This window comes from Petaurus breviceps, unplaced genomic scaffold, assembly GCF_028583685.1.
Source record: "Petaurus breviceps papuanus isolate PSGF00001 unplaced genomic scaffold, PetGlider_PUasm1.0 90808, whole genome shotgun sequence".
In the NCBI taxonomy this organism is placed as follows: Eukaryota; Metazoa; Chordata; class Mammalia; order Diprotodontia; family Petauridae; genus Petaurus; species Petaurus breviceps.
The window spans coordinates 17,314,354-17,337,309 of NW_027187349.1; the positions used below are offsets into that span (position 1 = coordinate 17,314,354).

General features: G+C 49.7%; 3 protein-coding genes and 1 long non-coding RNA gene across 8 annotated transcripts in view; 2 read left to right on the plus strand and 2 right to left on the minus strand.

The window, feature by feature from the left end:
- Positions 1-3,402, minus strand: part of ARHGAP30 (Rho GTPase activating protein 30) — a 24,092-nt gene extending 20,690 nt beyond the window's left edge. The window contains exon 1 of the mRNA XM_069070481.1: positions 3,089-3,402. Within this exon, the coding sequence (XP_068926582.1) occupies positions 3,089-3,185 (97 nt within the window). The 5' untranslated portion in view covers positions 3,186-3,402. The remainder of the gene's footprint in view (positions 1-3,088) is intronic.
- LOC138147845 (uncharacterized) overlaps positions 1-8,433 on the plus strand; it is a 26,505-nt gene extending 18,072 nt beyond the window's left edge. Inside the window, exons 4-5 of the long non-coding RNA XR_011164910.1 lie at positions 2,558-2,607; positions 8,318-8,433. This is a non-coding gene — a long non-coding RNA (uncharacterized lncRNA). The remainder of the gene's footprint in view (positions 1-2,557; positions 2,608-8,317) is intronic.
- Positions 1-22,956, plus strand: part of UFC1 (ubiquitin-fold modifier conjugating enzyme 1) — a 428,252-nt gene that overhangs the window by 322,214 nt on the left and 83,082 nt on the right. The window lies entirely within an intron of this gene.
- NECTIN4 (nectin cell adhesion molecule 4) overlaps positions 4,105-22,956 on the minus strand; it is a 19,987-nt gene continuing 1,135 nt past the window's right edge. The window contains exons 2-9 of one of the 5 annotated variants that reach the window (XM_069070487.1): positions 12,091-12,450; positions 10,637-10,856; positions 9,822-9,845; positions 9,069-9,217; positions 8,325-8,481; positions 7,179-7,254; positions 6,358-6,432; positions 4,105-5,898 (exon numbers count right to left, since the gene is read on the minus strand). In XM_069070487.1, the coding sequence (XP_068926588.1) occupies positions 5,674-5,898; positions 6,358-6,432; positions 7,179-7,254; positions 8,325-8,481; positions 9,069-9,217; positions 9,822-9,845; positions 10,637-10,856; positions 12,091-12,450 (1,286 nt within the window). In that variant the 3' untranslated portion in view covers positions 4,105-5,673. Of the gene's footprint in view, positions 5,899-6,357; positions 6,433-7,178; positions 7,255-8,324; positions 8,482-9,068; positions 9,218-9,821; positions 9,943-10,565; positions 10,857-12,090; positions 12,451-22,956 lie in introns of all 5 variants that reach the window. The other 4 variants (XM_069070483.1, XM_069070482.1, XM_069070486.1 and 1 more) reach the window with 4 other exon arrangements.

Below are 22,956 nucleotides of genomic sequence, written 5' to 3' on the forward strand. Positions count from 1 at the left end.
TTGTTTTGTTTTGTTTTTGCTGATTCCCTTCCCCTCCCCTCACTGCCCCCCCAGCTGAAATGTTGTCTCCCTTCTAAAATATTACCACAGAATTTTTTCTAGATCTTTCCTTTGCCCTTATTACTCCCTGGGGCCTTTTGCTATACTTCTCTAAGTACATGTTGGATTCCTGCCCTTCCCATGCCCTGCCCCCTCCAAACCTAGTAGAACTTAAACTTCCTTCAAGCAAGTAATGTTTCATTGTTTTGTATTCCCATCACCTAGCGCAGTACCTTAATAAATGTGTGCTAGATAGACTTGAAGCACCTTATCCAAGGTCACACAGAATTAGCTAAAAGATACTGTAAATATAGGAGGACAAAGAGACAGGAGATCAGAAATATCCTAAGTCAGTGAAATACGGTCAAGAAGATGGGGTTCCAATATAGTGATGAGGGATTAAAGAAATGGGGAGTAAGGTTGGTGATCCCAGGGTGGGGGGACACTGACCTGAGATCCAGAAAGATTTATGGGTTAGAAAGAAAAGGCAAAGAGGATAGTAACAATTGTGAACAAAGATACCCATATAAAGGAGTGAAGAAGAAAAGGTCAATTAAGGTAGGGAGGGGAAGATCAAGGACAAAACTCATGTACTTGATGTCCAGACTGTTTTCTATACACCGTCCCCTCTTTCCAGGGCCAAGCAGTCCTCACCTAATGTTTTTGTTGTTGTTGGGGTTAGTAGGGCAGGAGAAGAAAATAAAATATCAGAAGGGCTGTATAAACTTAGCCTTGGTCACAGAATACTAGAATTCCAGAATCTCAGCTTTGAAAGAGACTTCAGAAGCCATCTACTCCAACCCGTGTGCACCAGAACAGGAAATCCTCTCAGCAACATAATTTATAAGTGGCTGGCTAATCTCTGCTTGAAGGCTCACTACCTCCCAGTTCACGATCGGCCCATTTTAGTTTTGGGTAGCTCTAACTTTGAGAAAGCTTTCCCTCATTGGCTTCTCCAGAACATTGAGCTCTTGCTAATAGTTTAGCCTTCTGTGCCCAAGAAAAAAGTCTAACCCTTCTTCTATACTGAAGGCCTTCAACCACACATCAACAGCTAGTATAACTCTGCTAAGTCTTCTCCAGGCTAAAGAATTTCAGTTTTTCTCAACTGACAATAATAGCAGCTGACATTTGTATATCTCTTTAACATTTGCAAAGCCCTTGAGAAATAGTATCAGTCCTCGCAAAGAGAAATACCACAGGTATTAATATCCCATTTTACAGATGAGGAAACTGAGGTTTAAGTGACTCACCTGTAGGTCACACAGTTAGTGAGTATAAGGGGTTGTTAGGAGCTGGATTTGATCTTGGTTCTTCCTAACCTCAAGCCTTTCACTCTCTCTAAAACACCATTCAAATAACATGATCTCCAGGCCCATTTTTGTTCTGGTCACCCTTCCCTGAACACACTCCAGATTGCCAGAGTCCTTGCTAAAAAGCAGTGCTCAGAGTTTAACTCGACTCTGAATATGACCTGACTTGACTGGTGTACAGGGTAATTGTTACCTCCCTTAGCTTGGACATTAGGCCTCTCTTAATAGGCCCTACCATGGCACTCACTCTTTTGGCTGACATCTAGTATTGCTTACTTATACTGAGCTGGCTGTTCATTAAGACCCCGGATCATTCACATGAATGTTTGCCACCTCACTGTTCAGTCTTTCCTGGATCCTACCCAGTATCTACTTCCCTTCCTCACTCCCCCAGAAGGGAACTCCAAACGTTCTGACTCAACAAGCCAAGGGTGCACCCTGGTGAGAGGACAAATGAGTACCAGCATCAGAAAACAAAGAGGAGATGGAATTGCTGAGGAAGGGGACAAGAACAAAAACTGGAAATTAGGCCTCGATTCTGGGACTTTGCTACTTTTGGTCATAAATAGTTAATATGTAAATCATATCTTCTCTACAGGGATAAATCTGGAATCAGGTTGTTGGAGTGTAATCTCCAACCTTTTAGGAGAGGGAGATTTAGCTTCAAAAGGTTGGGGTATACCCCCTCTTAATTTGAGTCTTGGGATGAGAGGCTCCCCTCTGGGGAGGAGAAAAGGGGAACAAGGTGGTTTGGGAACTCAAGGTAGAGGACTGAGGACCGGAAATGAGCTGGGAACTCCCCCCACCACCACCACTACAACCACCGCCCCTTTGCTGGCAGTCGCAGGGGATCTAAGGGAAGAAGAGGAAATGACAGATTGGGGGGTGGCAGGGGGAAGACTACAACTGTGCTTCTTTCTGGGAGGTGCCCCAAATTTCTTGGGCAGGGGAGAAGTCAGTTAGGCAGACAGGATGCCTTGGTTCTGGTCCTATATGATGGGTTATCTGCTCAGTCTGATTTTGATCCCACCAAGAAGCTGAGGTAGAATGGGGAGTGGGGGGCAGTGCATGTGGAATTCATATTAGTTCTACCCATGCAGGCCTCCAAGACCCATCCTCAATCCTCCTCTTTGCTGCCACTGTATTTTAAGCTGTCTTACCATAACCAGTCCCCTTCTTATCTTTCCTTTGGGCCCCATTTACAGGTTGAGAACTGAAGGACCTAGAAAGGACCTTATCTCCCTGGTCCCTCAAGGTAAGCCCAGCATAGGCTACAAAGGGGCTAATCCCATTGTCTCTATGGCTTCTTGGTCCAGCTCTGTTACTAATCACATTTCTCCAAGCCACAATGACTTTATCTTTTTTCAGTTTTCCCTGGAGTTCATCCCCTAAGCCCTAAAGCTGGTTCTTTGATCTCTCCTGTCCTAAGCTTCTCCCATTTTCATTGACCAGGTCCTCTCTTCCCTCAGTAACTTGTGTCCTCCACCTCCCCTCCCTAAAGCCTCCCTTGTCCTCTAAGCCTCCTTGTACCCTTAACATCCCAGCCTGGAGAGTGACACAATGGGTGATTCACGCAGTGAAGATTTTTGGTCTCTTTGGGTTATCAGCTCCGTGTCTCAAGAGGACGCAGAACCTACTCCAGAATCCTTAGCCCTGATTAGTCCTGGGCATCCCTATCTGGCCATTTCTACCTGGAGCTCCCCTCCCTCCACACCCACCGTGCCCAAAGCCCTTACCCTCCTGGCCTGAGTGCTGTAGATGTTCCAGAAGGTCACACCCAAACACCCGCTCCTTCGATCCGCCTTTCTTCTTCCCCCTCTGCCGAGACTTCATGGCCGGAGCTGAGGGGTCCCAGCCTCCCCTCCCAAGATGCTCACCTTATACCTCCCCCATGGGACCCCCCAAACCCAGTGGCAGCCACCCCTGTCCCACAAGCCCCACTTCAGCTGCTCCGGGGGTTGGCCCAGGCAGGGGGGCTGGGCCCCAGGCTGAGCTCCTCTTGCTTCTTAGGCCCCTGGCCTCACGGAAGTGGCTGTGGAGGAGGAAGCTGACGGGCCCTAATGAGAAGTGTTGTCTCGTGGCTGGGCCTGGTGCTCACCCTTCTCGCCCCACTCAGCCTTTGGGTGGGGGTGGGGGTTGGGAAGCAGGAAGCTGTGCAGCTCCCCAAACCCGCTTCCTGTTAGAGCATCACTTGCAACCACAGGGTCTGGGGTGGGGCAGATGGAGGTAGGGGGTGGGGCAGGGACTGATAGACACATCCTAAAATCATAGAATCAAAGCATCCCAGGGATCACCTAGTCCAAACCCCCTCATTTTACAAAAGAGGAAAATGACTTGCCTAAAGTCACAGAGCTAAGCCGTAGCACAAGCTGAGCCCCAGCCTGCTGGTCACTGGTGGACATTGTTGGGGGGGGGGGGGAGGGAGGGAAGATGCAAGAGCCATGGGTTCTGTTGGTTCCACTGACCAAGGGCTCTAAGGAGGGGAGAAGGCACTCAGGTTAGCAGTGGAGGATGCCAGCCTCTGCTTGGTCCCAGCAGAGATGGACCCAGTAATGGAGAGTCACTGGGCCCTGCTGCCTGAGCTGAGAAGGAAGTCTCTGGATGCTCTGCTTCTACAAGCTGGGCCTGCTTTCTTTCCCTGAGACAGGGTCAGAGGCCCTGGAAGTGAAGCTTTGGGATTGAGAGAAGGCCAGGGTAGCAAAGATCAGAGGAGTCATAGTCCCTGAGAGAAACAGCAAGAAAGAGGCAGGACAAGTGTGGGAGAGCTTTATTTATGAAGGGGGGTAGGGGTAGGGAGGGCTGGGCTGTAAACTATTTACACTACTTCTACAGTACCATTCACACTATTTACAGATAGGACCTATGTTCCGCCAGGTCACTCCCTCAAACTCCAGGCTGTCCAAGAGGGCCAGGAAAGTAAGTAGTGGTCTGTATCTTTGTTCACACAGACACAGACACACACCATCTCCCCCAGTCCTCTGAGGTAGGGTGAGGAAACAAAACCCAGGGCATTCGGCACATTCCCCCAAATTCCCAGACCTTGGGTCTACACATCCATGACTGAGGACACTGTGTGAGTGTCAGGAGGGGCCCGGGAAAAGACCTTCGCCTTGAGGGTCCCAATCACCCTCTCTACCCCTAGCTGCCATGGGCACTGCCGTCTGGATGTTACAGGTTCAGTGATCCCCAGGAGAAGAGGACTGTTCCTGCCTAAACCACCCCCATTCACCCACACAGTGACCCTCCTCTACCCTCCCCCAGCTCTATGTTCCCTTGCCAGCATTGCAAATTACAACCCAGAAACCTGGTTCCAACACTTCCCCAAGCTAGAGAAACAGAGGAAGATACAGAAAGGGCCGAGTGGAGCAGCATGGGGAGAGATGAGACCAAACCTCTTACAATTTTTTTTTTCAGAGAGATGCTTTTTGCTTAGAAAAAGGATTCACTGCAACAATCCCTTAAATAGCAAGCTTCCCTAAAACATTTAACATGGAATTAAACTTACAAAAAGTCCTATTTACAAGCAAGGAAAACGGTGTGGTCCAGCAGGAGGAGCTTCGCTGCCAGTGCTTATTGCCTCTGTGACTTTGGGTGGGCCACTTAGCCTCCTGGGCTTCCCTTTCCTCATCTATGAAATGGGAAGGGAAGGTACACGTTCTTTCTGTCTCTAAAGCTGTGAGCCAGAATTGAAGAAATTTCATCCTGTGCCAGTCTCTCTGCGCCACAAGAGGGCGGGCTCTACAAGCAGCTGGCGGGCACGGCAACACTGCCAACCAGCCAGCTGAGGGGAGCCCTGCTCCCGCAATCAGGAGAGAGTCCAGCTCCCTGATCTGGCTGTCCCTGCATCGCCTGAGCCCCTTGCCTGGGACTGTCCCCTGGGATCTACTTCCCTTGGTGCATCCCGATCTCTGCTCTGTTTCAATAATACTGCTCTAGGGTCTGAGGGTCTAGTCAACGTACACAGGTAACGATCAAAAGTGACCACTAGCACACACACACACATGCAGACACACACCTGTACACTGATACACATATAAAGCCATCCAGACCTCAATCATTTAAGTGTACTCAATTTTGTGTTCATACACACATACATTCTCACACATGCTTGTACACATGCACAATGACTAGCACCAGGAGAGGCCATGCCCAGAGGGGCACCTCTAAATGGAAGCTGGGGAAGGGGCCTGGGAATAGGCCAGAAGTCAATACGGCCACAGGCCTTTGTTTCAGGGGTGCTGGGTGCAAGGACATGCAGATGTCTCCCAACGTGGGTCCAAGCAAGGCCACTGGACAGTTGAGGCAGAGGCCTGGCGCAGGGTCAGACTAGGTGTCCCCGTCCATTGATGTAGATGCCATTGCCCGTGGGCTTAGCTCGAAGAGTCCCATTCTCCTGAACAAAGTGGTTCATGGCCTGCTTGATCCCAGCATCTCGATCTTCCTCCTCTTCTGTCCGGCCAGAGCCTGGTGACAGCAGCTCAGTCTGGGTCTCAATCTCCCTCACCGTGGTCAGAGTGGAGTAACTTCGGCCCTCAGGTTCTTCACTCTGTTGGCATAGTGCCAGAACTAGGTCATGTCAGGGGTCAGTATTATGGTAGGGTTAAAAATCAAGGGCAGGATATGGGGTCAGGGGTCAAGGGCCAGGAACATGGGGAGATGAGAGTGGCCGGGGAAAATGTGGGCTCAGAGGTCAGGCAGGTCAGTGGCAGGAGATATGTTTAGATGGGGCAAAAGTTGGGGTTTAAGGCCATGGGGTACCCATTCCTCAGCTTCCTTTCATTTAGTGTTGGTCATTTGGGAGTGGGGAGAGACAAGGGGATTGAAGGTAGAATAGAAATATGGGTCTGGGTTACAGCCAAGGATGGAGCTAAGGCTGAATGGAGTGTGGTAGGGAGAGGTGTAGGACCTAAGCTGACCTGGAGGAGGGACCATAGTGAGGAGGGATGGGGCAGGGAAGAGGTGAGGAAGGGAGGTTAGAGGGACAGAGGTGGGGCCGGGGCCTCACCATCACAGAGCAGCTACTGTTGTCCTTGAGACTATCAGGGTGGCCCTCAGCTCGAAGCCCTACATTCTCCTCAGGCTGTAGGGCCCGGATAAGGGGGAGGGGTCAGAATAAGGGCTCCAGCATCCTCCCTGAACCCAACCTCTTCCCCTCTTCCTCCTCCCTTCCAACCTTAGCCCTTCAGGTCTTTGTCTTCCTGGCCTCTTCCCCTTCACCATCCTTCCCATCAGCCTCCTCCCTGACCTGATCACCTTGCCCCAGTCCATTCTATCCTTCCCTTCCCACCTCCTGCCCCTGCTTCCTCTTCCTCTTTCCATCAGGTGCTGGCTAAACAGAAGCCTCCTGCTTTAGTTAAAATGCCATCAGGGCCTCAGTACCTGAATAGGGTTGACTGATTCTGGACTAGTCTCACCAGAGGGAGCCCAATCCTTTAATAACTATCCCCCTCTAGCAGGGTCTTGACCAGCCCTGAGTTATCCAATCCACTAGAGATAAGGGTTGCATCCCCCAAAGGGGATAGGTCTGTTTCCATGCTAGTCTGCCCCCTCCAAGGAATTCCAAAGCCCTTGGATACTCAGGATCCAAGTCCCAGATGACAGAACCTCAGTCTTTCCTGGGACCACTGCCAACAGAGACCAGTCAAACCTATGGAACCAGACCAGGTCCCCTAGGCTCTACTCCGTCCATCTTTATACCCCAACCCCTCATAAAACAACTCTCAGGCCAAGAGAGGAAGACCTTTCACCTACTGCCTATCACTCATCCAGGTATGCACACACATCTCTAAACACATGTTCAGATGTACAAAAACACCTGCCACCCACCTGGTTCCGTTGCTCTGCGTGGTGGGAGTGAAGTCTGCGGATGGAATTCTCCCGGGTCAAGGTCAGCTCCTCCTCACTGTCCAAGAAAGACACTATGCTTCATTAGGGACAGAGCACAAACCCAGGTTGGAAGAGCACCCCTGGCCTATCTCAGTGGAGAGGGGAAGTCCTAGCCCCTCTGGGTGTGCCTTTCTCTCTGACATAGAACAGAGGTCTGTGTGTGACTCTGTATGTATGACTACAGTGTCTGGGTAGGCATGAGAGGCCCAGCAGGGTGTGTTAAGTGTGTGAGCAGTCATTCATTCATTCCACAAATACTTATTAAGTGCTTGCTGTGTGGAAAGGAATCCCTAGGATTCTTGTCCTAATGGAGACTGCAGGGGAGGTAAGATGAGTCTTTGGATGGTTAAGTGCCTAAGACAGGTACAAAAAAAATACTCTCAGATTTTAGAGGAGGGAAAGAAAATGTCCAACCAAGGGATTCAAGAAGGTGTAGGTGGAGAGGATTTCAATAGACAGAGATTGAGGTCAGTGGTTGAGGGTAATGCAAGGAGGAAGGAACAGCATTCTAGGCAGAGGAAACTGCCGCAAGCTCGTGAGGAAGCCCAGGGGGGATGTGCATCTCAGTCTTTTCTGTTAATTGTGTGTGATTGTGCTCTTTGGACAGGGTCCCCTCCCATTCAGGCCCAAACTCTTCCTCACAGAGTTCCTTCAAATTTCCCCAAACCTTTTGCATACCCAGCTCTCCCTCTATACTTTCTCTCAGCCTAGCTTCTATCTTTTCTAATCTCCTTACCCTCTCTTCTCTTCTCCTGTCTTCTCCTCTCCTTTCCTCTCCTCTCCTCTCCACTCTTCTCCTCTCCTCTCCTCTTCTTTCCTCTCCTGTCTTCTCCTCTCCTTTCCTCTCCTCTCCTGTATTCTCCTTTCCTCTCCTGTCTTCTCCTCTCCTCTCCTCTCCTGTTCTCTTCTCTCTTCTCCTGTTCTCTTCTCGCCTCTCCTCTCCTGTCTTCTCTGTTCTTTTCTCTTCTCTCTTTTCTTGCCGTCTCCTCTTCTCTCCTCTCTCACTTGTTGCTGTTTGGCTTCTTTCCCTGACATTTCTTCTCCAGTAACCAATCCCCCTTTCCCTCTTCTTCCTCCAGCACTCACTATTTCTGGGTCATCTGCTGGGCCTTGCGTCGGTGGTATCTGGACATGAGCACCACCACGGCCACCAGGAGGCAAAGCAGCAGGGCAGCAATCACTCCTACTGTCACCATGGAGGCAGAAACCACGTCCACGTCAACTGGTGGGGCTTCGTCCTCTGCTGAAGGTCAGAGAGGGACATAACAGGGGGTCAGAGGAGCTCAGGTTCCTCCACCCCCTCCCATAGTCCAGTCACACCCCACCTCCTGACCTCACACTTGGCCTAGGCTCCTACCCTGAGCTGGGGAGACAGGAAAGGAGGGGCAGGTGAATGACTCCCCCATGATCCATTTAGGATCCTTAAAAAGTAAACTCATTGAAAATAGGTATTGTTTCATTGGTTTTTTTTAGGCAATCAGGATTAAGTGACTTGCCCAGGATCACAAGGTTATTAGTAAGTGTCTGGGGCCACATTTGAACTCAGGTCCTCCTGACTCCAGGGCCAGTGCTCTATCCATGTTTCATTTGCTTTGGAATCACCAGTACCCAGCACAATGCTGGAACATAATAGGCACTTTGTATAATGGAGGCCTGGCCAACCAATGCCCATGCTCTGGGAGTGAAGCTCCACTGGCCAAACCGTGGTTGAATTAATAAGTGCTTGTGGATTGATTATGATGACTCTTGTCATTCCCTGCTCTGCTTCCTCCCCATTCCGACTTTACTTGTAACTCCTCTCTGAGCTCTCCCTCACAAGCCCCAACTCACCTGTGACAGCCACAGTGACTTGGCTGTCCCGAGAAGAGATCTCATTGCTGACATGGCAGACATAGGTGCCGCTATGCTCAGCAGTCAGTGGTGGGAAGCCCAGGGTGCCTCCATCCACTCGCACCCCGCTGGGCAGAGGCCTATCCAGCCTGAGAGGGCAGGGGAGGCTGATGGGTGCCGGCCAGACCAGGCCAAGGCTGCTACTGCTGCTGGCTGACGTGCCCAGGCAGCTCCCGCCCTCCCCCCCATGGTGACGTCACCCAGAGCCGCCGGCCGTTCCCACGGTGCCCCTCCCTCCCCTGGGCAGGTCTGGGCACAGGCCCCTTCCCCCTGCTGCCCAGCCTGACCTGGGCACCCCCACCCTGCAGCAGGGGAGATCTACACACGTGCCATCCCACATGCTCCCACACTCATCACATCACCCAGGAGCCTTCAAAAGGGCAAGTACACAACAGGCCACACACATGTCAGTGAGACCCACAAAGCAAAGCTCAACTGTACATGGAAAGTGTGCATGCTCCAACATGTATGATGCTACATGGCAAGGTGCCTGGCCATATCCTCAGGCCCAAGGTCATTTTAACCCCTCACGTGCCATATCTGAGAGCATTGCCTCCCCCTACAAGACCCTGGAAAAAAGCCAGCCTGACCTCTGAAACTATGAGAAGGAGCCTCCTCCCCTCCAGGCCTTTCCCTCTCAACTTTCATCTCTTCCCTACGGAAGACCCTAACCCAGCGCTTCCTTCCACTCACCGAGTCCAGTTATAGGAGGGTGGAGGCTGCCCCTCACTCAGACACTTGAGCATGACGCCTTCCCTGCCCACGTGCCATAGCTCAGGGTCTTCGTGGCCCCACACTGAGGCCTCAGCAAGAACTGTGGAGCCAGAGAGTTGGGGGGGGGGAGGAAGAACAGGGGAGAGGAATCCAGAAATGATGACCGGAAAAGCTCAGGCTCCTCCCCCCAAACCTCTCCAAAGCTGGGAGACCCCTCAAGGACTATCTTTGGTATGAAACCTGTTTAGCCCACTCTGGTTTCTCCCTTTTCTAGGTGTGTATGATATTTACAGAGTTTCACCTGGTATAGAAGGATGTCGTCCTGGGTCAGTTTGGTCTTTCCAACAGGGCAGGGATGTGTCTCAAACTTCTTTTGTTTTTTTGGGTTTTTTTTTTTTTTGGAGAGGGGAGGTAGGGCAATTGGGGTTAAGTGACTTGCCCAAGGTCACAAGGCTAGTAAGTGTTAAGCGTCTGAGGCTGGATTTGAACTCAGGTCCTCCTGACTCCAGGGCTGGTGCCCTATTCACTGTGCCACCTAGTCACCCCACTTCTTTTGGTTCTTGAACAGTCTACCATTGAGTTCAGGAAATGCTGATTGATGGGTAGATCCCAGGCCCTGGTCCCTGCAACTTCACCTGGCTCAGGATCTCATACACATACTCACTCTATACCCCTACTGCCTGTTTCTGCACCCCTCACCCCACTCAGTGTCCAGGAACTCACAGGCAACCCGGAGCGTGTGTGTGATCCTTTTGTCTTCCGGAAGGCCTGGGTGGGACACCACACAGGTGAGGGGCTGCCCATTCATAGTTCGGCTTGGCACCAGATGGAACTCTGAGGTGACAGAAGCTGATCTCGGGTGATTAGATAAGCGGTTGGTGACCACACCCTTGACCACCGTGTCCCAGGTCACGCTGGGCACGGGACTGCCCTCGGCTGTGCAGGAGGCTGCTAGAATTAGACCTTGGCCTTCTTCCAGTGTGGGGCCCAGGTTCAGTGTGGGCAGAGGGGGCACTACAGGGGATGGGGGGGAAGGGAGAGAACTCATCAGGGAAAAACCTGGCCTTATTGCCAGTCACACACACACACACACACACACACACACACACACACACACTTCCCCCTACCAACCCACACAGAAAGACTACCTGCTCGCCTGTACTCTCTTTGTCTCTACCCTGTCCTGCCCTGTCCAGAAGACACATGTCCTAGCCTCCTTGGAGCAAGTCACTCCTGTCATCACAAATATTCCTAGCTCTGTTTTCACCTTTACTGGGAAACACAGCCTGTTTCCTGTTTCTTAGCCTTACTCTATCTTCTCTTGCCTTTTTATCACCTTTCCCATCCTCGCCTTGCTCTCTGTCCCTCCCTTTGGATGCTGGACTACATTTCCGATTGTTTTACTTGCCAGCTAAGTGACTTCCAGATAAATGTGGTTCTCCTACATATTCACCTTCCTTCTAGAGCTCAGCACTTTTATGATCTCACTTACTCCTGAAACATCCCTATAAAGTAGGGAGGAGGCAGGGAATATAGTACTTTACAGAGGAGGGGACTGATTGTGACCAGACAAGTCTAAACGAGAGATGTCCATTAGGATATTCTCTCTCCTAGGACCACTTGTGTGAATGGTTGTTTAGGACACAAATTAATTTATTCAGTTGTTGGATTGAAATGGTACCATTCCGACAAATTGGTTGTTTTATAACTTTCAAATATAATTTTTCTAGTGGAAATAATAAGTCATATTTATGTCAATTTTATTTCCATTTTACAGCTCAGGAAACTGAGAGTCAGGGTGTTAAAATTTCTTATAGGCCATAGGATAGCTGAAGGAAAATTCTGACATTATCTAGTTAGCTCATTTGACAGTTGAGGAAACCAAGACCCATAGAAAGGCAGTGATTTGCCGGCTATCACACAGGCAGTAAGGAACAAAGTTGGGCCTTGTACCTGGGTTATGTCCTCTGACTCCCAATCCATTACTTTTCTTAGTACTCCATACTACCTCTGTAGAAGAAGCATCGGACTTGGATTCATGGTTCTAGTTATGGTTCTTCCTGGAGAAGTCACTTCATCTCTCTAAGATTCACTTTCTCTTGTCAAATATGGAGGCTGGACTAGTCAGCCTTCAAGGGCCCTTTGATCTCACGGTCTACTTTTCTCTCTGTGGCTCTTTGCCCAGTCCTCAGTTGCCTGACTGCTTATCTTCCATCTTCCCTTTCCCCAGACCTCTGCACCCACTCACCAAGCACTCGAAGATGGAGCCCCGCCTGGAAACTGCCAGAAGGGAAAGTGCTGACCCGGCACTCGTAGTCTCCCTCATCAGCCTGCACAGCATTTCTCAAAAGTATGGCCCCATCGTTGGGATCCCGAGGTGTTGGCGGCCGCTCCACTCGTCCCTCATAGGAAGAACTCACATGCAGACCATATGTATCATGTAGCAATGCCAGTTCTGCTGTCCCCTCTCCCCCTCCAATGCGGGCCCATGCCACCTGCTTCACCTGCTCCCCGGGCTCTCCCCTGTAGAAACATGGCAGCTCTGCATCTTGACCCAGGACCACAGTAACCAGGGCTGATGTCTCCAGCTTGCCAGCCAGGCACAAATCTGCAGGGAAATGCCAAGAAAGAGCCATGGTTAGCTATGCTACCAGCCGGGGAGTTGCTATATTCCTAATAATGATCAATACACAGCCTCATGTGGATGAACAGAACCTTTGTGGGCAATGCAAACATACCCTGTAAAAATAATCACAACAATTTGCACCTGTAGGGTTGATCTCATCTGATCAGCAGGTCAGATCTTATAAGGGAAATGTGTTTTTTGAGAAGTAAAGGGATTTACTGGAGGTCACATAGCTGGTTATGACTGAGGTAATCCTGGAAGAAAGTGAGTATAATACAAAGAATTGGAGTTAGAGTCCAAAAACTTGGGTTCTCAAAGCTAGCCCTGTTATTTACAACCTGAATGACCACTGGCCAGCTCCTCTAGATCTCATCTTGACCTAACATCAAGATGATCTGGGTTCGAATCCTACTCTTGTGTCTTTCAGTTTTATGACCCTGGACAACTCAAATTTTCTGTACCTCACAGAAGATGGGTAAACAGTTGAATAGGAAGAACTCATTAATGGAAGCTTCCTGGAGAAAGATAGATGAATATACGGTTCAGCTTTCTGGCATCCTAAAGGGAAGATTATTCTTGTCTGGAGCTCAAGAGAAGCAGATTCAGAATACCACCATGACCTAACAGAAAGCATTAGAGACTTGAGGTTCTAGGACCTGAGTTCTAATCTCCAGCACTGCTGCTAACTGCCCCTGTAACCTCCAGCAAGACAATTCACTTTTCTGGGCCTCAGCTTTCTCAAATCTATAAAATGAAGGAGTTGGGCTAGATTCCCTGCAAAGTACCTTCTAGCTCTAAAACTCCAGTTCTAGGAGGAGCTGAATTTTAGATCTAGATGGTGAAGGACCATAGGTTTTAGGAATATAAGGGCTCTTAGAGACAATCTAGTGTAGTTCATCTGGGAAACCGAGTCCTAGAGATTCAATGATTCATCCAAAATATAGGATCAGGATCACAGATCTAGCACTGAGAAACCATCTACTCTAATCTCCTAACTTTACAGGTGGGGAAACTAAGGCTTGTTGAGTGATTTGCCCAAGGTCAAGAGGTGGGATCTGAACCCGGGTCCTCTGACTCTACAGACAATGCTTGGGTCACACAAATAGTACCTAGCTCAGCTGAGGTTTGAATCCAGATCAAAATCACAGAATGTCAGAGCTGGAAAGGACTTCAGAAATCACCCAGTCCTGTGGATTAGAAGAGAGAAACGGATGTTCCACGTGGGAAGGATGGCTTGGACAAAGTCACAGAGGCAGGAATGAGCAAGTTATCAGAGACAGGAAGGGTCCTGGTAGAAAACAGATATCAGTGAGGCTGGAGACGGCTGAGCACAGGATCAGAGACACAGGGATGAGGTCAAGCCAGATTGGGATGGGAAGGAAAAGCAGGGACCTAGAAATTCATCCAATGGTCTGGCTCTATGGGGACCTACCCAACATGCCTCCGATGACCTGGTCATTCCATTTGAGAGTCCAAAGAGAAACAGCAATGAATGGGTTCCAAGTTGTGGCCTCTGTCAAAGGCACTGCTGCAGACAGGTATTATGGAGCATAGAGTCATAGAATTATAAAGAAGTCAGTTATCTAGTGCAACCCCCTAATTTTACAGATGACTATACTGAGGCCCAGGGATGTATATGACATAGCCTTGCCCTCAAGGCACTTGAAATCTTAGAAGTAAAGACACATACACAAATGAAGTAATTAGTGAACAGTACACAGCATACAGGATGTTAAGTCTTAAAGGGTCAGTAAAAGGGGAAAATCATTTTGGGCTAGAGTTATCAGGGAAGGCTTCATGAAACAGGCAGAACTTTAGCTGGGGTAGCTGGAATTTGGCGGGTTAAGCTAAAAGAAAGGCTTCATCTCAGGGGAGAAGAACAATGTGAGAGGCCAGAGGAAGAATAGCCTATTTGTGGGACAATGAGATCAGTTGGATTAGAGTAGAGGGTGTGTGATAGGGAGTAGTAGAAAATAGTTTGATAGAGAGGGTGGAGATAGATACATGGAAAGCAGGTACTGAAACCAGACAAAAGCACTCACATGATATGGGTGGGGGTGGGGGGAAAGGGACCCAGGGTAGACTTTTGATCAGAGAAGAAATAAAACAATTTTGTTGTTGTGGAGTCATTTCAGTCATGTACAACTCTTTGTGAGCCCATGTGGTGTTTTCTTGGTAAAGATACTGGTGTGGTTTTGCTTTTTCCTTCTCCAGCTCATTTTACAGATGAGGAAACTGAGGCAAATAGGGTGAAGTGACTTGCCCAGGGTCACACAGCTAGTAAGTGTCTGGGGCCAGATTTAAATTCAGGAAGATGAGTCTTCCTGACTCTAGGCTCAGCACTCTACCTTCTGCACCCCCTATATTAATAGCTACCATTTATTTATTGCTTTCAACATTTGCAAAGCATTTTCATCACAACCACATGATGAGGTAAGGGATAATAACAGTAACTCACATTTATGTGGTACATTAAGGTTTGCAAAATACTTTGCTCACAACAACCCTGTGAGACTGGAAGTATTAGAGACAAGAAGACCTGAGTTCAAATCCTGCCTTAAATGCTTACTAGTTATGGACACTGGGCAAGTCACTCAACCTCTGCTTGCCTCAGTTTCCTCATCTGTAAAGTTGGGATAACAGTACATACCTCATAGGATTGTTGTGAGGATCAACCAAGATACTATTTGAAAAGCTCTTTATAAACTTTAAAACAATATCTAAATGCTAACTATTATTATTATGCCCACTGATAAATTGGGGAAACTGAGGCAAGTGATTAAGTAAATTTCCCAGGGTGCACCTCAGTGCCTGAGGAAGGATTTGAACTCTGGTCTTTTGATGCTGTAATACACTGCTCTTTCTACTACACCATGTCACCTCTCCCACAAAACACTGGATTCTAGAAAGATTAGCTTGACAATAAGCATTATGTAAATTGGATTTGAGAGGGGGAAACCAGAGACAGGAATATTGACCAGGCAGCAGTTAAGATAATCCAAGCATGTGGCTATGGGCATGAAGGTGCTGGTGGTAATGGGAATGGAAAGGGAGGGATAGATGTAAGCCATTTCAGAGGGGAAAAAAAATTGACAGAGCTGATGATTGATTGACTACTGGGGATAAAGGAGAGGAAGGAGTCCAAAAACAACTTCAAAGTTCTCCGGGTTAAGGGAAGAATAGCCTAGGGCTTCTGATGAAGGATGGTTTGAAAGAAAATTTGGGGGCACCAGAGAGCAGAAAAAGGAGGTTGTGGCAGAGATAGAGAGATAGGTAAGGATTAGAGGGGAGAGAGAGGGTGGAGAAAGGAGGACTATTAGATTTTAATCAACTCCTTGTGTCTTTTTAAAATCCCCAATAACTAGCAAATGATGCTTTGCATGTAGAAGATATTCTAGAAATGTTTGTTAAAGACTTAAATAAGAAGAGAAGGGGCAGATCGGTGAAAGACAGGTAAACCAAGGAAGAAATTGGGTTGAGAGAGGAGAGAATTTGGTAATGGCAACACCAGGGAACATGCAGTGGGACAGGCTGGAAGCCTAGCTATTCACTCTCCCTCCCTACTTTAGTCCTCCAGAAAGGGAGCTCTCCAAGATCCAGAGGAAAGGCGAGAGGCTAGCTGCCGGTAAGGGGAGGTCAGGATTGGCCCTTGCACCTATCCTCTGAGAGGAAAGAAGTGAAAGCAGCAGAGTTCCCCCTGGGGTGGACCCTGCTCAGACTGAGCCTGGATTAGAACCAGGGGGTCCTGTGGCCCCAGATAGGAGGAGCAAAGGGAGGGAGGATGCTGCTGAGAGCAGGGAGGGACAGAACAGGACGGGACAGACCTGCAGGGCCAGATGCCAGGGCCCTGAGCTGCCTGCACCTATGTTGGATCCACCCAGCTCACCTTGGGAGTCCAGCTAACCACCCTCCCCCCTCTGCTTCTTCCCACTCCCACCCAATTACCTCAGTCCTTCACTGTGGGGGGGGGGGCAAGAACTTGGGAGGGGGGATGACATAGGCCCAGGGAGAGGGGGACTGCCTAAGCAACAGAGGTTTCTTCCCCCTCAGCTTCTCAAAAGACTGGGCTTCATGCAGGTACAAAGGGAACCTCGACCTTTCCCTCCACAGGGTGCCCTCAAACCAAGACCTAAATCCTTCTTGTAACTTTATTGGTAGAGAAGAGTCCCACATCAATGGACTTGGGGACTGGGGTCACACTCTGAAGAGAGGGAAACTACCCCCCACCCCAAAAGGGTCAAAAAAGATAAGGGCTCGAGCCCCACTGTGGAAGCTCAGAGGTGGAGACAGGTTTTAGCTGCCCTGAGGATGATGAGATTTAAATGCTGTGTGAGACCCTGAATCCCAGGGAGGATCCCCTAACTGTTCTCATTGGTCCAGGGAAAATGCTTTCCTCTTTAAATGATCCTCTCCCACAAAAAACCCTCATCTACGTGCCTTGTCTTGGTGAAGTCCAGTTGGCCATGGGCTATGCCAGGATTTCTCCCCCAAATGAGCCCTGGAGCTCCACTCAAGACTCTTCTGTAAATCAAAGATGCCTAGCTCCAAAATGAGGAGAAGGGCTAGGAGTTGGGTTTCAGATCTCTGTGTGGGGAAGGAAACTTAGATGGGGCCCCTCACTCCTGAATGCCACCAGCATCACGCCCTAGGACACCAAACTTGGTAACCTCTCTTCTCTGGGGCTTCCCAACTTAGGTATTGCTTCATTCAACTGTTCCAGGAGCAACGATAGACAAAACTGAAACAACCCCTACCTTCGAGGAGCTTACAGTCTATTGAGGGAAAAGTGGGACATAGATAATCGTCCACAACATAAACAAAGTAATTTGGAGAGGGGTAGGGAGAAGAGAAGGAACATCTTCGGGAGCACAGGAAAGTTCTCTAGTAAGAGTGGTATTTGTGCCGGGCTTTAAGGGAAGGTCCAAATTCTAAGAAGTGAAAGTGAAGAGGGAGTGAATTCAAAATTTGTGGGGGGAGGGAGGGGAAAGGAGGTGCAGCCTGTGCAAAGGCAGGTCAATAACCAGATGGAATCTTGAGTGCAAACAGTCTACTCTGGCTAGGACATCACCACTTCCCGGCCCTCTCCTCTCTCAAGGAGGGTCTCCTGGCTTTTGCTTTATGGATCAGGGCTCTGACCAGAGAGCCCCAGAACTCACCATAGCAGTGCAGCACAAGCCAGGAGTCCTAGCTCCCAGTCTGGGGAGGGTGTGGTGTCTCCTCCTCCTCCTCCTCCACCTCTCCCCAACCCAGTGCACCGGCCAGCGTCAGGGCGATGACATCATTACCCAGAGGGAGACAAGCAGCCCGTCTGAGAGGTCACCCTGAGGGCATGAGGGAATGGCCATGGGGGACACACTGGGCACCTACAGCTCACTTCCCGTCTTTCCACCCTGAGTTCGATAGGCTCTGGTTAGTGGGTCCTCATTCCTCCTCTCCCCTCCCCTGAATGGGGATCACCAGGCTGTCAGGACCGGGGAGCCACGGGTGACTCAGAGGCCTTTTCTGAGGCTCAGCCACCACGGCAGCAGCCACCTTGCGCAAGGGATAGAACAGGCCCGACTGGCCAAACAAGATCTCCGTCCCCCTCCCCCCAGGGCTCAGCCTGGCCCCCAAGGGCCTCTTCAGGGCCCTACCCTCCAAGCACCCCACCCACTGCTAGTCTGCACCCCCCCCCAACCACATCCTCTGTCTCTGCTCCCTCTGTCTACCTTCAGTCCCAGCTTTCCTCCTTGTGGAACCCTAAACAATGACCTCACAAAGGGAAACTGAGGCAGGGGAGGAAAAGAAGGGAGCAGAGGGATGGTGGCCTACAGAGCTAGGGCTTTCTCTTTATACTAGACCTTTTTGTAATGGCATACTTAGGCTGGGGTCCTGCTCAAGTTGACCTGCAAGGATGTGCTAGTGAGGTCAGAGGAAGGGGTCTGTGGGCTCCTGGCTGTGTTCCCACGAGTGTCTGAATTGGTGCTCATGTGCACAGGTGCCAGGCTTGTGGAACACACCACATGCATAGTTTATGTTTTGATTCTTTTATTATTTCTTTGCTTCCGCATGTCTCTGTCTTGGTTTCCTTGGTGTCTAAATCACTAGCTTTGACTCTGAACTCTGGTGCTAAAGGGAACAGCCGACCTTTCCCAGCCACTGGCCACTTGGCTCTCAATCCTTCCTTCCCCTCCCCAATGAACCCTGATAAGGGGGTGCCCTAGGTGGAGTGGGGTGTGGGGAGCCTTTGGATCTGGTCACTTTTCCCTCTGAGTGCCAGGAATTTTCACTAGGATTCCAATGGAATAAGGAAAGAGGCTGGTAGGGGTCCCTTTCCTCTTTTCTGGTCTCCTCAGCCACTCTCTGGAGGTCTTCCAATTTCTCCCTGTCTCATAAGTGGGCCCCTCAAGGGGGATCCTATCTGGGGCCTCAGCCCCTGACACCATCACTAGAAAAACCTGCTCCTGATCCAGTGAGTAAGGGGGAATCCTGTCTGGGATTAGGGGGAGGGGTCAACCCCATCCAAGGTCTCCTACCCCTGTGTTAACCCTTCTCTCCCCTCAGTCATTCTGTGCTAAGTGGAGCAGTGGATAGAGGTCTAGGCCTGGAGTCAGGAAGGGGGAAGCGGACAAGGACAAGCATTTACTAATTATCTGTTACCTGCTGAGCATTGTGCTAACTTCTTTACAAATATCTTATTTGATCCTTACAACAACCCTGGGAGGTAGGTGCTATTATTATTATCCTCAGTTTACAGCTGAAGAAATTGAGGCAGACAAGCTAAGAAACATGCCCAGTCACGTTTTTTCTAGTAAATAAGAATTGGAGGCTGGATTTGAACCCAGATCTTCCTGACTCCAGGTTCCATGCTCTATCCACTTTGCAATCTACTTGCCTTAAGAAGACCTGAGTTCTGGGTGGCTAGGTGACAAAGTGAATAGAGCACTGGACCTGAAGTTAGGGTGACTTGAGTTCAAACATGACCTCAGACGCTTGAAAACTTATTAGCTGTGTGACCCTGGGCAAGTCACTTAGCCCCAAATGCTTCACACACAAAAACACCCCCTCCTCCCCAAAAAAAAACCCAAACAAAGAAAGACCAGAGTCTCAGACACTAGAGGTGGGACCCTGGGCAAATAGCTTAATCTCCATCTGCCTCAGATTCCTCAACCTTAAAATGAGAGTAGTAGTAGCATCTGCCTCCTAGGGCTGTTTGTGAAGACCAAATGAGATAATAGTTTAAAAGTGCTTAGCGTAGTGCCTGACATATAGTAAGAGCTTAATAAATGCTTACTTGCTTCCTTTCTTCCTGAGTTAATATGAGTGTGCATGTGTGGGAAGTGTCAGTGACCTGGGGGAAGAGTGTGCATGTGTAAGAAGTGTCAGTGACCTGAGGGAGTGAGGGGGTCACTCAGTGAGGTCTAGAACAGACCCTAGTTAAGTCTCTTCCTATCAGTTCCACACCACAGCCCCATAATATACCCTATATTACATGGGGTCCTAGAGACTGGAGCCCGAATGAGGAAAGCAGGAAAGTCCCATCTCCTGTTTTGCCTTCCCATACTCCCATCCAACTCCTATCCTCCTTGCCCTAAGCCCCCCAGCTTAATGAGAACCTCTCAGCCTGGGCATGAAGCCCACTGCCAGATTAATGATGAGGAGGGGGCCACTCTGAGCTTGTCTGTACAAAAGGAGCTGAGAACAATGGACTGGGGGGGTGGGTGTTTGAAGGCAGCCTCAACTCTGGCCCAGACACAGCTCCCAGCTTAGATAAGTCCCCTAAACCCCCCGGAGCCAGAGTCTGAGTCTGGCTGAGTCACCCAAGCAGCCACACTGTGGGTGGGAGACCCAGGACTCCAAAGCTCCCAACCTCAGCCACCCTCCTTCCCCACAACCGCCAGTCACCTCCTCCCCTTCCCTCCCCCTTTTCACTACTCCCTGCAAAGCCAGCCCCACTAGCTGGCAGCCCTGCTCCATTTGGGGCTCAGCCTCATCCCCCAGCCGAAAGAAACAGCTCGATTCCAGGGAGGGGACTGAAGAGAGCAGCTTCTAGTTTGGAAGGGACGTTAGACATCACCTAAGCCTGGCCCTTCCCAGTGAAAGAGCATATGCTTCCCCCACCCCTGTAGTCTCTACCACCCCACCCTGAGGGTGGATGACAGGCCAATTCTGGCCTTGGAATTCCAGCTTTAGATTCTGGGTAATAGATTCTAGAATCTGGGTTCCAGGTTTGGATTCTAGAGCCTCCTCTGAGCTTGGAACACTCTCCTTTCCCTGGGCTTCAGTAGGCATTGTTGTAGGCAATAAGAGGTTCCTCTGGATCAGAATGCTGGGGTTTCTTGCTCCACTCTGACAGCCCTGTGGTGTTCTCAGGTCCTAGGGGCTGGGGAGGAGCTCAGGCCTGTGATTTGTGATATCCAGGACCCTGACCCAAAGAGGAACCCTCAGTGAGCCCCTGTATTTCTTCCTAATAACATTTTACAAAGCACTTTCCTCCGTAAAAGCCCTGGGGGGTAGCGGGAGGATGATCACACTTGAGAGAATTTAGGTGACTGTGTCCACGGTTAAACAGCTGCTAATTGCTGAACCAAATCTCTCTCTATTGCAGAACCAGCACTGTTCCCACTAAACTATGCTTTTTGCCACTGCTTACCCTCCCTTCTACTCCCATCTTCAAAAAACAAAAATTCCTTGGAAGGAAAGGCTAGATTCTGCAAAGGACATTGAGGGTCCCAGAACACCCCTCAGAGCCTTCCTTTTTGGGCATGAGAATCAACTTCCCTTCTCTGTTCTCTGAGTTTAGGTAAATCCTCTGGGAAAAGAACTGACACCCCCTCCCCTTATGTAAATAGAAGCAAAGAAATGGGGGCTGAGGGCCCCTCCCTTTCTAGGAAACTAGCTTCAGTCAGGGAAACTGAGCTTAAGCCTCAGGGTAGGCTGAGACTCCCATAGTTTTGGCCCAAATCCAGGAATCCCCAAGTGCCCTGCTCTCCTCAGTATATATATATATATACATATATATATGTGCCTGCTGTCAACTCTGGGGTCAGGGGCCAGGATGCTGTTGGGGGAGAGAACCCTATCTGTCCACACGCATACACACCCCCAGCCTCAGGGTGGAGAGAGGGGAGGCTGGGAGGGGACCTCACCCGGAAACTCATCCCATTAAGGAGAAACAAAGGGCTGTGGTGTTAGTGGCGCCTCTCCTCCCTGGGCTCCTCTCCTGCCAGTAGGTGGGTGGGGCCAGGCCCCTGGGGCTCCATGCTCTAATGACCAACAAGAGTGGGGAAGGGGGAACAGCCAAGCCAGGAAGAGGGGTACCACCACAGAAATGGAAATGGGAATAGCTCCCAGAGGAGCCCACCCAACCACCCAAGGACAGACCCATAGCCCTTCCCTGAGATAACCCAATCTCCCCCTTTGCTCACCTCCTCCACTATCAAAGGAAGGCAAAGGATGAGAGAACCCATGAAATCATACAATGTTAGGTCTGGCAGGGACCTTAAAGGCCCCATAGTCCAACCCCCTCATTTCACAGATGAAGTAACAAGGCCAAAGGGTGAGGTGACCTATCTAAGGTCATCCAGGCAGCAAGTCTCTGAGCTAGAAATAAAATTCAGGGTTTTTTTTTTTTCTAATTTCTAGTCTGATTCACCTTTTATAAGGAGCCTCCTTTGGAGTCTGGCACTAGGTATATGACTCAGACATCCTAGGGAAAACTGAGGCCTTTCCTTCAGGGAAAGGGGTGAGAATACAGGTTACAGCTTGACCCCATACACTAGTGGGGGTCTGCCCTCATTTCAGACCTCTGGCCAAATGGTCATAGGAAGGTCCTATCTGTGCATAGCTAACTCCTTTCTACTCCTGGAGATACCTCTTGGATTAGAAGGGAGTTACGTTATGTAACCCCTCATTCATCCTAACAACCTTCAGTAAGAAAGAGAGAAACTCCAGGAGTTAGAAACCTTTCCCTCTGCCTCTTCTCTGGGCTCTTCTGGCTTGGCTAGGCCCTACAGGAAAGAATCTGTCTAGATCCCCAGCCCCAAGGACTAGGCCCCACCCTCTGGGACAAAGCAAATTTGAAGCCTTGTCAAAAAGATGCAGCTCAGGAGTCTCAGCCAGGTGGAGAGGGGGATTGGGCTCCTGTATGGCAGAGGTGTGAAGTTCAGGCCTGATTTCTTTCCCCAGGTAGCCTTACCTGGCAACCCATTGAAAACCTTAGGACTCCTAAGCCTGGGGAATGCGCTACTGACATCTAAACAGTACCACTACACAACTCCATGCTACTAAACCAAGAGTGGGATAGTAGCAGATCCCATGTTTACTTTCAGGAAGTCCCCTCTGTTGTACTGGATTGGGAAGATCTTGGTTTCAAATTCTGACTTTGACACTTAATACTTGTGTGGTGTTGGGGCAAGTCACTCCTTTATTCTGGGCCTACTTTCCTCAACTATAAAAGGAGAGGGGTGGATTAAACTTGAGGCCTCTTTCAGCTCTAAGTTATGATCC